The 16,404-nt window shown below is 34.3% G+C and overlaps 1 protein-coding gene across 1 annotated transcript in view; it reads left to right on the top strand.

Annotated features, from left to right (window-relative positions):
* Cfap47 (cilia and flagella associated protein 47) overlaps positions 1-16,404 on the top strand; it is a 242,065-nt gene that overhangs the window by 98,394 nt on the left and 127,267 nt on the right. The window contains exons 33-36 of the mRNA XM_051142600.1: positions 443-635; positions 10,862-10,959; positions 11,227-11,343; positions 13,752-13,886. Coding sequence (XP_050998557.1) covers positions 443-635; positions 10,862-10,959; positions 11,227-11,343; positions 13,752-13,886 — 543 coding nt within the window. The remainder of the gene's footprint in view (positions 1-442; positions 636-10,861; positions 10,960-11,226; positions 11,344-13,751; positions 13,887-16,404) is intronic.

Below are 16,404 nucleotides of genomic sequence, written 5' to 3'. Positions count from 1 at the left end.
TGTGAACCAATATTAAGCCATTTCTCCTTAAATTGCTCTTTTCAGATATAGCAATAAGAAAAGTAACTAATACAGATGGGTAAAATTCTTGATATTCAAAATTTTAAATTTTGTGAACTGTAAAAATAAGAATCACACTAATTCATGTGTTTTAATGTATTGGAATTCTAATAAATCTGTTGTCATGTATAGTCTTTTTTTTAATTATGAAGAATCTTGTTAAAAATTGCATAGTCAGCAACCCAATAATCTAAATGATACCAAACAAAAAGATGAAGATTGAATATGACCATCTCTCATCTATTCTATTATTCCCGTAAGGGTACATTTAACCAGAAAGTACTCTTTTGTCCCTAACTTATATACCTGAAACAATTAACTTTTCAAATGTGAATTTATTTTCTATCTGACTCTATTAACTATTTTTTTTTCAAAATTCCAGGTTATGGTTCTATCTCGGGTGACACCACATTCCTACAGTTCTATGCCAAACATTCGTGTGGAGAATACACCAAAAATCAATCCTTGTTTTGCATCCAGCAACATATATTCTAATTCTGAAAGGATTCTACTTAGTTGGTTGAATACAAATTATGAAAGTCATCGACATATTATATGGAAGAATAATAAATGTGGTATGTATTTTTTATTGATCAGTTATTAGTTGTAGTGTGAAAATTGTTACAAAAGGGGCCATGAAACCACACTCAGAACCTATGGATTCTAGATTGCGTCCAAGGATTTTTCTGTGTTGTATAAGAGAGATACCATTTCACAATATTCAAGGTGAGATAGTAATAAATTCATAAATTATTTTATTATATTTGGGGGAGAAATGATGAAGTGCATGTAGAAATGTTTAGAAATTTGAATATTAAAGCCACCCCTAATGCTGTTGCTAGCATTTTCAGCTGTGTAAAACATTAAACTTAGGCTACATTTTATTAATGAATATTTTATTGAGCATTGCTATGTGAATAGAATGTTTCATGTTCTTTAGTAAATAGGTCATGATAGGCTTATACACAAACATATGTATATATTTCCCAATATTCAGCTACATTGAATTCTATTATCAAGAGCCTGAAATTCCTTTTACAAAGTTCGAACTGCTAATATAGCTATACATTTCTTCCTTTTTCCTAAGCATTAACTCTATTGATCATAGCTTACAAGGAAATGTGCTTTTAGTTTAAAATTACCACTGTTACTCATAGAGCATGCAGAGCTCTTCTGTGCTTAGAGTAGACAACTGCTAATACTCAACTCTTGAAATTGAAGCCTGGCCACAGAGCTAAGTGGAAGATTGTGGAGTTTGAATTTTAGTAGGATTTTTTGAATTTTTTCATAAGTTGAAGGCATTATTCCCTAATAGTCTCTCCAAAACAGCATAAAATTCAGCCTGTTTCTTCTGTTCTTTATTTGTATTTGAATAGAATTTTTCCAACATAACATGTAACTGTTTATCAGGCTCCCCCTCCACTGTAGAATGTGGTTTTCTTTTAAAGTACAATCTCTTTCTTCTTTTCAAACCCTTGCATATTGCCCTCCTCTGTTCTTTTCAAATTCTTGGCCTCTTTTTTCATTGTTACTATACACACACGTGTGTGTGTGCTCGTGCGTGCATGTGTGTGTGTTTGTGCACATGCGTGCATGCATGCATGTGTGTGTGTGTGTTCCTAAATACATAAGTACAACCTGCTCAGTCTGTATGCTGTTACTTGTATGTAAGCTTTCAGGGCTGACCATTTGGTATTGGATAATGAATAGGCGTGCTCTTCCCCAAGGAAGACAATTTTTCCAAGTTTCAGCATTCCATAGTTGAATGTGAAGGACTGAGACCTCCTGGGCTTCCTCCTACCCACTTTTGGATATCTGTTCTCCTTGTTCAAACCCTTTTTGGGCAGTTATGTTGGTGAGATTTTGGGGGTATATCTTCTGACATTACTAATAGACAGTCCCACTGCAAATTCCCTGTTCCTCTGCCATTTACATTCTTTCTACCCCGTCTTTTATAATATTGATTGAGACTTAGGTTTAGGAATTTTGTTTTATGTGTGTGTGTATTGTGGCTACATTCTTCAACTCTGCGTTTTTGTGTTGTGCTTTTCTGTACTGATTTCAGTCTGTTGCAATCAAAAGTGTTCTTGATGAGCAGTGAGAAGTATATCTGTGGGCCTAGCAAAAAACATGCATATGTTTGTCTTTCTGTGTCTGTGCTACCCCACTCGACATGATTTTTTTCTATTTCCATTCATTTATCTTCAAAGTTCATGATTTCCTTTTTTACAAGTGACTAGTAATTCCTAAGTGTATGTGTGCTCATATTTTCATTAACCATTCATCACTTGAAGGGCATTTCAGTTGTTTCCATTTTGTAATTATTATGAATGGATCCATAGGGAGGCATCAGAAACAGAGGCAACAGAGGCTGTCAAAAACAGCCCCTACTCCAATTTTTAAGGGAGCCACAGGAAGAGCAAGCTGCACATCTGCTACATATGTGTAGGGGGCCTAAGTCCAGCTCATGCATGGTCTTTGTTTGGTGGTTCAGTCTCTTTGAGCCCCCATGGGCCTAGGTTAGTTTACTCTGTAGATCTTTCTTGTCGTGTCCTTAACCCCTCAAGCTCCCTGACTTGTTCCCCCAACTCTTCCACAAGACTCCCACAGCTCTGCCTATTGTTTGGCTGTGGGTCTCTGCATCTATTTCCATCAGCTGCTGTATGAAGTCTCTCAGAAGACAGGTATGCTAGGCATCTGTCTAAAGGTACAGCAGAGACCCTGCTAATAGTGACAGGGGTTGGCTCTCTCCCATGGGGAGGGTCTCAAGTCGGCCCAGTCATTGGTTGACCGTTAGCTCAATCTTTGCTCCATCTTTACCCCTACACTTCTTGTAGGCAGGACAAATTTTGTGCTGAACATTTTATAGGTGGGCTGTTGTGCCCCTCCCACTACTGAAAGTCCCACCTGTCTACAGGAAATGGCAACTTCAGGTTTTATATCCCTTGCTGCTAGGAGTCTTAGCAAGGGTCATCTCCATAGACTCCCTGGCGTCTCCCCAGTTCCAGAGATGCCTCCCACTGGTTTTTGTTCTCTCTTCCAGTTCTTCCCCCTTCCCTACTCCTGGTCCCCACCCGTTTCCCTTCCCAACCCCTTTCCCATACAGTTCCCTTTCTCCAATTACTTCAGATGTCTGTATTATTTCTCCTTTTGAGTGAGATTCAAGCATCTTCTCTTCGACCCTCTTTGGATATGTGGATTATAGTATGGTTCTCTTGTACTTTATGGCTAAGATCTACTTATAAGTGAGTATATATCATGTGTGTCTTTCTGGGTCTTCTTTACCTCACTCAGGATGAATTTTTCTAGTTCCACCCATTTGCCTGCGAATTGCACGATTATGCCCTCAGTTATTTATTTAATCACTTTACATTCCAATCGAAGCCCCTCCCTCCTCTCATTTCAGTCTATCCCTCCTCCCACCCCACCACCATTCTTCCCTGAGAATGGGAGGCCCTCAATCAGTACAGCCGAGTAGTATTCCCTTGTATAAATGCACCACAGTTTCTTTATCCATTCTTCAGTTGAGGAACATCTAGGTTGTTTCCAGTTTCTGGCTATAACAAATAAAGTTGCTGTGGTGGTGCATACTGTTAGGATTAGCTGAAGAATGTGGAGGCAGGAGGACCATGAGTCTGAGGCCAACCTGGGCTACACATTTTTCCTTTATTTTGAGAACTTTTTTTCAGGTCTTGGCCCACTTTTTGAATGGGTCAGTTGCTGTTTTGATTTTTTGTTTTGTTTTTGTTTTTGAGTTCTCGGTGTAGTCTGGATAATAATGCTCTATCAGCTGTATAGCTGCTAAAGAGTCTCTCCCATTCTGTGGGTTTTCTTCTTACCAGGTTGATTGTTTCTTTAGCAATGTAGAAGGATTTTAGTTTTATGAATTCTCACTTGTCAATTTTAGGTCCACTCTAAAAGACTCCAACAAAAAGTGACAATTAGCAGGTGATCAAATGTTTTCAAGATCCTGTGACGATGCTTTTTATTTAAACAACAACAACCGTCAGGGCTTCAATTCTTTTATACGGTATTCTGCATGCGTGTGAGCTAGCAGGCCAGAAGAGGGCACCAGATCTCATTATAGATGGCTATGAGCCACCATGTGGTTGCTGGGAATTGAACTCAGAACCTTTGGAAGAACAGGCAGTGCTCTTAACCTCTGAGCCATCTCTCCAGCTCTTAGGACTTCAATTCTTAAAAAAATGTTTCTTGAAGAAACAGTTGAGTAATAACACTAACATTTACGTAAGATATATATGAAGAGTCAATTCAATATTTACTTCTATAAAGGAAAATTGATAAGAACATTCACTTAATTAGCTTATATAAAACTAATTAAGAAAAAGGATACTATCAAGACAATACATTGAAACTACACAGGTTTTTTTAGTAAACTTATTATTGGGCCACAGTGATTGTTCTGAACATTCTGTCTTTGTTTAGCTGTATGACTAACAGCTCTTGAGATTTTATTAGTGTAAACTCATGAGAGTTTATTAAATGGCTTGGTTCTTGATTACATATCTGTTGTCATACTTTTCTTACACTTCTCCTTCAATTTTAGTAGACTTACTAAATTTATCTCATTAGAATGTATTTATGACAGAACAAGAAAAGAGAGAGTAAAGGAATTCTTTGACAAATAAGGCATATTGATTAGTCTTGGACAGAAAAATGTAAAAGTAGTTGTTTATGAGATAGCCAGAAATCCAGAGCCTTGAGGTTGAAGCCTCTCTTTTAAGATTTCTTCCTTTTTGAATTGACAAGTCATGAATAATAGCTGATATTTTGAGAGCTGTGATAAGAAATCATTGTTTGTTATAGCAACTTCAAATCTCAGGATTGACGTATTTAGAGGTTGGACAGTTTAGCCAGTTCACCTGGATTTAGCACTAAATGGAAACTACGTGAGTTAATCCTGAGAAAGATAGCCATTCACAGTTTCTGTGAAAAGAGAGAAGAATATGAGATTGAGTACAAGGAAAAAGGCTTAGACTATAGGAAGAGGGGAGGCAGAGGAAAGGAGGAAGTGAAGAGAATAAATGTAACATGAGTTTGAAATTGTGGCATTCTTGCATGTAGTGATTTAGTTTACATGTTTTGAAGGACTAAAATTCTTTTCTGTGTAATAAATGGACATCTCTCAGATGTAAACAGCACACTTCTTTTTCCTGCCTACCCCCCACCCCCCACCGCCGTGAACATTACACTTTTTTCAATCATTATCAACATTATGAATGTGATAATGTATCTTCCGTATATTTCATTTGCATCCTTTGCTTCAATTGTTTCCTTGCTGATACTATCTTCTAATCATCTTGTGATTCTGAGAACAGAAACTGACCAATTTAGAGAGTAGAATAAGAACTTGCACTCAGCCATTGTCTTAAAACTAAATCCTGAAATTAGAATGCTTTTAACATTCTGTTGAAATAATGTCTGTAGTACAACATAGCATATACTTAATATTTTCTCGGTATGATAGCTATGCTTATTAAAATGAAAATACTATTTTTATGAAGAGCTACCATTAAGTGCATTTTCTAAAGTTTATCCTTTGTTTTATGTTACTTAGGATCTGCAATGAATTCTGAGTAAATGTAAAACATTCATTATATAAAAGCTTTTAAAGCATTGTTCTCTATGCATTCAGGAAATTTTAATATAGTTCTGAGGTCTTAAATTTGTAGATACCATTTTCTTTCCAGCAAGTCAAGTATTTAGGTTCATTAAGCAATAAAATGGTAATTATGTTACTTCAAAAGTTCCAGACTATTTCATTACAGTTCAGTATTAACCGATTATTATTTGTCTTGCTACTCTGAAACATACCTATTTTGGCTGTTTCATTTTAACTGTCACTTAAAGCCTATTATTAGTCTTGATTACAATGAAGGTCAGGACAAAATTCAGGGAGATGACATGGAGGTAAAACAATTGTGTATAAGAAAACTAAGGTTCCTTAACATGTCAGCAGCTTGGTTCATTCGGATATAGTAAACAAAGGAAAGAGTAGTGTAGCCTAGATAATGGAAGATTTATCCATTCACTAACAAAGAGCAGATCTCCACCACTCTCTCATATATACAAGGTGGTTGCTGCTAATAGAACCAATGTCCTCTAGAAGAACAAGTGCTCTGAACCACTGAGCTATTTTCTGAGCTTCAAGAGCAAGTAGTTTTTGGCTCTGTATTACTTAAATACTTAAAATAGATAAATACATAGTGAAAAGTAGCAATTTTTTTATTTCAAATATGAAAAGATTGAAGAAATATGATGTAGAACCTCATGGATATGGGATTTCTTTAACTACTCATAAAAACAAAGTTAGATTGTTTCATAGCATAGTGCAATTCAATAATAAAATATATTTTAAAATAGCTAGAAATGCCTGCCATGGTGGTGCATGCCTTTAATCCCAGCACAGGTGGATACTGTGAGTTCAAGGCAGTCTCATCTGCAAAAGTGAGTCCAGGACAGCCAAGCCTACACAGACCCTGTCTTGAAAACCCAAAAAAAAAAAAAAAAAAAAAAGCTAGAAACAATGATGTTGAATGTTCTAAATAGAAAGCAATGATAAATGTTTGAAGTGTTGGATATGTTACTTATCCTGATTTATCACACATTATATTCATATTTTACAATATCATATATTACCTCATAAACATGTACAATTATTCTGTTAATTAAAATAAAATATTCTTAAGGTAGATCATAGTGATGATTTTATAAATTTAAATATGTAATAGTTAATTGAATAATAAATTGCTTGAATTTTATATGATGTAGTGATTTATTCTTAGTTAAAATTGCTAAACATATTTTGGATTTATCTAAAATAGAATTAGTTTACCAATTCTAATATTCATTAAAATAATACACTGATATTTTTGTGGCATTAAATGGTGCAGTTTTGTTTTTAGTAATCATGTCACTCTTGTATAATACTATTTTGTAACATTTTATTTCAATTTTTTTCTTTTTACGGAGACAGGATTTTTCTGTGTGGCCTCAGCTGTCCTGGAACTCACTTTATAGACAGATCCACCTCCCTTTGCCTTCTCATTAAAGGTGTGTGTTACACCACCTGGCTTTATTTCAATTTTAAGTATCTGTTTAAAGGAATATATTTTTAAACTAGATGAAAATAGAAACTGAAAGTCAATTTTAATTTATACATGTCTTTTGATTTTTTTTTTTAATTTCTGACACACGAAGACTAGATAAAGGTGCTGATTCCCTGATGATTTTGTTAAGTTACTTTTCTATTACAGTAAGTGCTGGATAATGCCTAGCATCTCTATTTTCAATAACCTTAATCTGATGTCAATGTTACTCATTCAACTTAGCTACCTTTCTGTATAAAACCTTAGAATAAAAAAGAAAGAGTAAACTGTATCAAAAGACCTATCATAAAAGCAGAAGAAATCTTTGATATACTTACTCTTGATGTAAGCAGTAGTGTCATTTTGGCAGCAGCCTTTGACAGAAAAGACAGTGCAGTCATTGAATCAGAGATGAGAAAGTTCTATGAAAGTGTTTTTACCTCTTCTTAACATTGTCCTAGAAAGCATTTCCTCCCCTCCTTACATAAAGCCATATTTGAACAGCATCGGTCCATACCTGCTAGTGTTTAATAAGTTAGTTTTATACCAAAGCAATTCTAAAGTTATGATAGATTGTAAAATAAACAAACAAAACTACATTGGTACCAGTGTTTTCTGCAGGTACAAGTAGAAAGCCAGGGGAAAAAAACCTCCTACACTTAAAATAGCAAAAGGTAGACAAATAGATAAGTTTTCCATAAACTCCCCTGAATACTCTAATTGCGGAGTAAATTCATGGAACTGCAGGTTCTTTCAGGAAGAAGTGATGTTAATAACCAGGAGATATTCTTTTTAGATGCGGCTTGAAGCCAGTAAGAAGTGGAGTAGTTGGCTATCTAGTAAAAGCCAAGTATACAGCAGCAAAAAAAGCATGAAGCTCCTAGAGACCACAGCTAGATGCTAGATGCGGGGGGGGGGGGGGGGGGGAAGCAGAAATAAGTTTATATGTAGGATATAGGAAAGATGCCCAGAGAACAAGATACCATCCATGAATGGTTCCATCTTGTGAAAACCCCTCTTCATTTCAAGAGAGAGAAAGGCTGAATTGAGAATCCTTTTGAAAGGATTTTCTTTTCAAATGCAACCACCTGGGGAAATGTTTCTTTAGGATCAACAGCAAAGACATTCAAAGGCCTAAGGCATTGTGGTCCAATGAGAGAGCAAGCTACATTTCCATTTGGCACAGAAATTAGCAGTATTTCCTTTGTTACACTGGCTTGTTAAGGCATGAGCATTGAAAAGGTAATTGAGACTTGCTCCATTCTTTCAGAGAGCTCCTACAACTGGGCAACATGTGGAAGGGTTAGAGCGCTTGTAGGGAGACCTCGAAATAATTGTATAAAACTGAAGATGAAGCCTAGGTTACAACAAAGCTCATATTTAAGAGATTGCCTGAGTCTCTTAAACTTGTTCATTACACTTTTGAAAACTAGTAGATGTTAAATACTGTGGTTATTTTTGATGTTGGACTGAATGCATTTTGTATTAAAAAAAGGCTATGTAACTATCGATTCAAAAAGTTGAAGGTAATGACTTAAATGTGATTATGATTGGGTGTCAAATTGACAAGAGGTGGAGAAATGGTGTTAGCCATTGGTCAGATTGAAGGAGCCTAAAGTCTGGGAAACAGGTTTGTGGGCATTGCTTTGAATAATTATCTAGATTAGGTTAATTAAGGTAGGGGGAAAAACATCTGGCACCACCATTCCATGTACTAGGATAAAAAAGAGAAAGCTAGTAGTCACTGTTTTCTGCATTTGGACGGTGGTTGCAGTATGACAAGCCTCCACCTGTTTCTGCTATGATTTTCTTCCTGCCATTATGTACTGCATCCCCTGGGTCTGTACACGGTTAGTTATGTCTTAAGTTGCTTTTGTCACATATTTTGTTGTACCAAGGAGACTATTAACAGCTATAAAGTGTCATGGTTACATTTCTCTGAGAAATTTTAGAGGCGCTAATGAGCTTGAAATAAATGCCGAACACTCATAGATAAACTCCTTCAGGATAATTTGTTATCTGGTGAATGAAATCTATTTCCCTCACTGCCTCACTGATCTATTGTTTCGGTCAGTGCCTAGCTTGTTGCTATTATCCGATCAAATTTACCACTGCTTACACTGAAAAATAAAAGCAAATTGCTTTTATTGAAAAACTTGAGTAGCAAATTAAGAGCAGTACTTTTATCAAATACACACACACACACACACACACACACACACACACACACAATGATAACTATGGTGAAGTTTCCAGTATGTCAATTTTGAGCATTGCAGGACTTATTCATAAACCAAATTACCACATTCATTTTACATGAATATAATTTTATTTAGTGGTTATATTTCAAGCTGGAAAAATAAAAAATGTTATTATAATATGGTCTGATTGGTTGAAATTTTCTGTTACTCTGCACTTTCTAGAATAATTTTATAGAGTATAATGCTATAGAAATCTTATAAAATATTTTATATTGAAATATTGTGCAGGTGAAAAATTACAAGTAGTTTCTGTAAAGGGTATGGGTATCTGTGGTCCAAGGGAAAACTAAGTGTTCTACTTTTAAATATAATCTAGTTTTGGTTTTTGGAAATAACACAAACATATCCTGAACATACCATTTGTCATTTCTTCTTCAAGGGAAATAGGAATGAGTGAGGGAATTGGAGGGCATCTCTGACACTTACTATTACCCTGCTTGATTTAAATGTATTTATATATCTATAATATATATGTAGTATATATATGTATGTGTATAAATAAACCATTGTTAATAACATAAATTATAGGGAGTAATATAACTTTTGTGCCTCAGTACTCTTGCATGTTTTTTTTTTAAATCAATGGTCAAACATTTGAACAAAGTAATCAAAAATAATGTGTATAGAAGGGTGTGGTGACATATTTAAGTCTGAAATTCCAGCACTTCAGTGGTTGAAGCAATAGGATCAGACTACAAAGTCATCTTCCACTACATAGATAGGCTAAGGCCACCCTCGGCTATAAGAGGCTCTTTCTAAAAAGAATTAAGGAAGGAACGAAGGACAGAAAAGTGAGTAATGCCTTCTGTTTTATTAGTTCATAAAATGGTGTTTTTCAGAGTGGCTCATGTAGAAGTAAGACACAACCTTCAGTTGGTTTTGTGCAGGATGGATATATTTCATAGTGCTTTTGCTTTATTTCTGTTGCTATGATAATATACTTTGACTACAAGCAACTTAGGAGTAAGGAAGGCTTATTTCAGCGTACAACACTGAGTTGCAATCTATATTGTAGGTACGTCAAGGCAGGAGCTTCAAGCAAGCTACTCACATTACATCTGTATCAAGAGCTGAGAGAAACGAGTGCAAACAGACTCTGCTCACCTTTTTCACACAAACACAGTTTCACATTCTTCCAAAAGAATGGTGTCTGCCACAGTTGGCCAGGTGTTTCCACGACAGTTAATATAATTAAGATAGTTCCACTTGCACAGATATTCCCATAGCCTATCCACTGTAGACACTTTCATATTGAGACTATTCCTAGGTGACTCTACTTGTATCAGGTTACCAAATATAACATCATGCCTTTTATCTATACAAATTGTGTTTTAAATTTAAACAGGTGCTTTTCTTTGCTTTTCAAATTGCTATAAGATATATTTCAACAAAGTTATATATTGTTATATTTCTTTTCTTTTTTCAAAATAGAAAATGTCCCCTCTGAGAGATGGATAGTGAATTTTGATACAGACCTTCTTGATGGACTTGTTATTGCTGCACAGCTGGCAGCATACTGCCCATTTTTGGTAAGAGTTATTTCATGGTCCAAGGGTAGTCTTCTGTCTGAGTTAGTGATTACGATAGGAAGTTATTTCCTGAAAACTGCCTTTTTAAATGACTTAATTCTGACTCAAAAACATGAATGTTACTACCTTTTGGTTTATTCTTGTGCTGACTGTAATATTTTGTTTTAGATGCCAAAATCCAAATCATCCTTTGTTGTACTACCAAGAAAACCTACATTGATCTGTTTTTATTGTATTAACTAAAACTCTGTTTTCTTTAACTTCCAGATTGAGTCTTATTTTGTAAATATGTACACACGACCAAAACGTCCTGAACAGTATTTGCACAATTGCTTGATTGTTATAAATAGTCTTTATGAAATTAACTTTGATTTAAATATACAGGTGAGTACATTTATATCACAGATACCTTTCAATGTTTGCTTTGATTCATTTACTCATTTATAATATTCCTCTACTTATACATTTTAAATCTAAAATGAAACATATTTTCCATGTGTTGAACTTTGGAAATTCAAATATAATTCTTAGCAAATGCTCTTGTTATTTAAAAATTATGTAATTATTTGAGATTATATATAATAGTTCTGTTTGAAAAGTACGAAATGAAAAATAAATTTTGTTTTTGAAGAATATCCAGCTAGTTTCAGTGCATTACTTTGTGGAAGCACTAATTTACCATTTTAAAAGACAGGGTTTCGAAATGGCACTGTCAAGTTTTTGTTATAACTAAAAATTCAGTTGGACATGTTCCTGTTTATAAGTCATATTCTCTGTTGGAATCCCACTAGTAGCCAATGTGTGTGTGTGTGTGTGTGTTTGTGATACTTATATGTGATTTAGTTAATAGAAATATATCTGTGATTTGTATTCAAAGCAAAGATACTATAATTGTTCAGTATCCTGAAGGATGAACACAAGATAATAGTCTAATAACATGTATACAGGTTGAATATAATTAAACCGTTAATTATGGCAGTAAGGATGAACAATAAGGCAGGCTTTGTCATTACATTTTTACTTCCTTTTTTGGTCATAGGATATGTTCAGTCTTATCTCAAAAATTGATGAGCATAAAATGACTTTAAAATAAGGAAATTCAGCAGTTTGAGTGAGATAAAGTCAAATAGAAAAATTTTAGGACCAACTATTATTTCAGCAAAGTTCTCCAGGTGTATTGTTCCGTAGCCATCCTTACCATGCTGACTTCATGTCTAGCATGCACACTAAGAATCTTGTTTTGTTTGTTTGTTTTTTGGTGGTATCCCACCTAAGATCTTTATTTAAACAGCTAGGCTTAAATAGTACCTCTTATTTTGCTTCTCTTTTTACAAAAATGAGAAGAAAAAGAAAAAAAGAAATGAACATTTTCCACTAGACTCACTGTGTATTTCTCATTGCACGCCATTTAAAAAAAATTACACCACAGGCTTTTGGATAAGCCGTTGCTGGATAAAAGAAATGAAAGATTGACTAAAACAAAATCTGTGGTGAACCTGAAAGGATGAAATAACTGATGGGATGAAACAAGAGACTCTATAGGGTTGCAATATGTCACATGGGGACTTCCAAAACTGGTTGTTGTCTAGCATGGAAGCTTTTGATAACCCTGAACACTGTGGTATATTAAATTAACCATGAACAAAGGCAACTTCTTATCTAGTTGCTGATCATGTAACTTAGGCCCAGAAAATCCAATTGGGTTAGTCAAGAGCATAGCAATGTGTAAAACAACTTGAATTTTTTCTATGGTATTTTATCTTTTATATCTTTAAAAAAAATAATTGTTATTGAGGTAGCCAATTTTTCATCACTGTAATGAGAAGCTTGAGATAATTACAATGAGAAAGACTTTATTTAGGCTCATATTGCTGGAGGTCACAGTCTAAAATCAGGTGGTTCTATAAACCTGAACCCCTAGAAAGATAGGCACACATGATAAAGGAAATGTTGATCCTCATATTTGGAAGCCATAAAAAGAAAAAAAGATACTATATTTCTATAGCATAACTCCTTCCCATTTTCCAAAGATTTCTTACAAATATTTAATTTTATTTCTAGAAAGGTGAAACAGCCATGACAAATTACCCTGTTTATCAGTACAGTTCTTTTTGTTTCTTGTGGATGAAGTAATTCTCCAACTGCTCTTACCTAGTCTGTCTGAATTGTTGCTTCTTGAGTCCTTGTTCGTTTATCAAGCCTAGCCCCTGGCATCCTGGCATTCAGAGTTTCCACAATATAATCCTGGAAATCAATAGGTTTTGGTGGTCTTTTTGTCTTTTTCTTTATACTTTCACTTTGTGGTAATTCTTCTCTTATGATGCATTTCCCTTATATTAGGCAGAACCACTTAAATTCAAAACCTTCTATGATACTCATTCATGTGCCATTGTCTCCCATGGGCCTTCTTTGAAAGCCCCTTGCTATATTTAGGAATATATGCATTTTTAATATTTCTTTCACTATATTATTCAGTATTTTAAATCAAAGATGTCAGTTTATGCATGTGAATCATCATTTTTAAGATAAGGTGTACTTCTGAGCTCTGGATCTCTTTTTTATGCAGTCTTTGAATGTATGAGGTTAGCACTCTGATTATGTCTAACTCATCCTTTAATGTGTTAGGTGCTTCCCTTTAAGAATACTATTCTGTTTTTATATGTAAATTTTCACATTGTTGATTAGAAGCACCTTTGAATGTTTTAAAGTTATTCAATAACTATTATACTTCATTTACTGTCTCTCCTTTATCTGTACATCCTATAACTTATATCTTTCTCCTGTGAACCAAGGCCATCGACATCTGTGATCCAAACCCAGTGCTGATGCTAATGCTCTGTGTCTACATGTATGAAAGGCTCCCTACATACCTCCCCAGAAAAGTGGTACCATTCTCTTGTACTTTGTATGACACTGTTGTTGGACAGGTAAGAGAGTCTTTAGGACCTAAACTCACATGGAGTGAAATAATTAAAGGAGTTTTAAATGTTTGCTTCCCTAAAGAAATTAATAGCAAATGCTTATGTGATACAGTTTTACTATGATTGAATAAGGTCCATCAAATAATTTCTTCTAACAAAAAAGTAATAATGGGATAATTTTTGCTCAATAATCACCACTAGCTATAAAAATGATTCCTTTCTCATTCATACTTCCATATGAGAGTTTACCATTTTCAGAAGATTAATGTTTTTCTTTTCTCAGCTTATTTTGTATATTCTTCTTTATGCACTTTTGGGATGGGATATAATTGAATATTCTTTTCAATCCTCCAGAATTTATCTTTAAAGCTATTACCTCATGATCTTTAACTTTAGCAACTTTGATGGAAATAACAGTAAAGGTTCTTGATTTGAATGATGGTTTATAAGGATTTAAATAATTATCAGGAACTTTTCAAGATTTTTTTTTCTCCAAGTATAGATTGCTCAATTTATAGAAAGGAAAACAAGCACTCTTTTAAGCTTTCATTAGAAAGCATTGAAATATCATCTCATTTGTTTAACTGCTTTTGTTTAATTCTTTGTCAGAGGAAAAAATATAAAATGATAGTTTTCTCAGGAGTGTTGATTATAATAACTCCCTAAATGCTATGATAGTCAAGGAATTTGGCTAGTAACTATCATTCCATGTACCTGTAAACTAAAGCACCATAATTTAGAAGGGTTTTGTTTAACTTTTCAGGAGCTAGATGGAGTTTCAACAATTCTCAGTGCTTATATTTCTTTATGTTATATTTCTATCTCTTCATATTTCTTAACTGTTTCCTGTTACTATTCTCTCCTCTCTTTGTCTCTGTCTCTCTGTGTCTCTGTGTGTGTGTCTCTCTCTCTCAGTGTGTGTGTGTGTGTTCATATGTGTACACATGTATGCCCTGATGTGTATATGGAAGTCAGAAAATAAAGTGTGGGAGTTGGTTATCTACGTTCACACTTTGATTCCCACTGATGAAACTCAATCTTGAAGGGTTGGATGCAGATGTCTTTCTTTCTTGATCATCTAACTAGCCCTTGTTTCCTTTCATGCAAAGCAATGGATATTGTACTAAGATTCTGCTCAGTGATTGAGCATGTACTTTTGTCAAACATAAGATTCTGAGGGCTAAGGAAAAGGTTAATACCACAGTTATTTAAAACTTTTCTTTTACTATATTTGTTGAGCAAGAGATGATACCCAGAATTTTACATGTTTCAGGCAAGTGCTATTCCAGTTTGCTGAACCAACAATCCAACATTAGCTGATGATTAAACATAAGCATTAATTAATATGTTAAGAGTTGAAGTTTATTCACATGACAGCTTAATATCTCATTTATATATTTATTTAAAATAATCTTTATGTATAAATTATAGATAGTATGTGAAGGTGTAAATTTTTATTTTTCCAAATATGAGATAATTCTAAGAAAACATACTTTTATATACACTGTAAAATATTATATCAAAATTTCTTCATTAAGTTATAAGTGATATGTTGTTGACCAATATGTGTCCCTAAATCCTTGGGGAAAACAAAAGACAAACATTTATTAGAATTAATATATTTATTCTAATAGTCACCAAAATTTTGTATTGAACTAAGATAATAGTTAATTTTCTCTTTTTCCAAATTGCTCCCGAATTCTTTATGATTTATCATAACTATACATGCTACTGTTAATTTACCCTTGAAATACCTGGGCTTTTGCTTGGGGTAACCATTTACCAACTTTACTTGGAATATTTTCAAAATATTCTTGCATGTTATTAAAGAAATATATTCATGAATCTAGCTTAAAATGATGACATAGACTTACACAGGACTTGCTTAAAATGATAAACTAGACTCTACAGGACTGGGTCTGTAGGTAATTGAGACTAACTCTGAATATAAAAAGAAAAAAATAAGAGTTTGTAATCAATGAGATAGAGTATGCTCAATGAAGAAAGAATTAGTAAAAGGTAAACTAGGAGTAATGTAAGAGACTGGCTAACTCATCATAGTATGATTCTTTCTGAGAAGCAGATATGATATCTTCTGAGAGAGAGTAGAAATAAGGAGTTTATTACGAAGGGTTATCAGATTTCAGAGGTAGAAAATTCTGGATGAAATGAGTTAGCAAGTATCTTCCTAAAGTTTGTTCTTCAGTACATGTTCAAAAAGATGAGGTTGAGCTCAACCTGAGCTTGAAAGGACTGGACTAGAATTCAATCAAGGAGAAAATCCCTATCCTTCTACCTTGTTTGGTTGGCATAGATCTTGAAACAAAATACTGGTCCTTGGGTAAGATCGCCAAAGAATAGAGAGATACCTTTTCTAGGATTATTTTTCCAGAGGATAAAACGAACACCAGAAGATACGAACAGTAGGCTCGCAATGGAATCAAAGTAATGAGATCACTATTTTGTGAGAACAACAAGGCCAAGAGTCCAAGATATGACCAATAACTCTGATTTCCCACAGTCT

Source organism: Acomys russatus, chromosome X (assembly GCF_903995435.1).
Source record: "Acomys russatus chromosome X, mAcoRus1.1, whole genome shotgun sequence".
Lineage (NCBI taxonomy): Eukaryota > Metazoa > Chordata > Mammalia > Rodentia > Muridae > Acomys > Acomys russatus.
The sequence above is the reverse complement of the archived record's forward strand: the minus strand, read 5'-3'. Positions and strand labels throughout refer to the sequence as shown.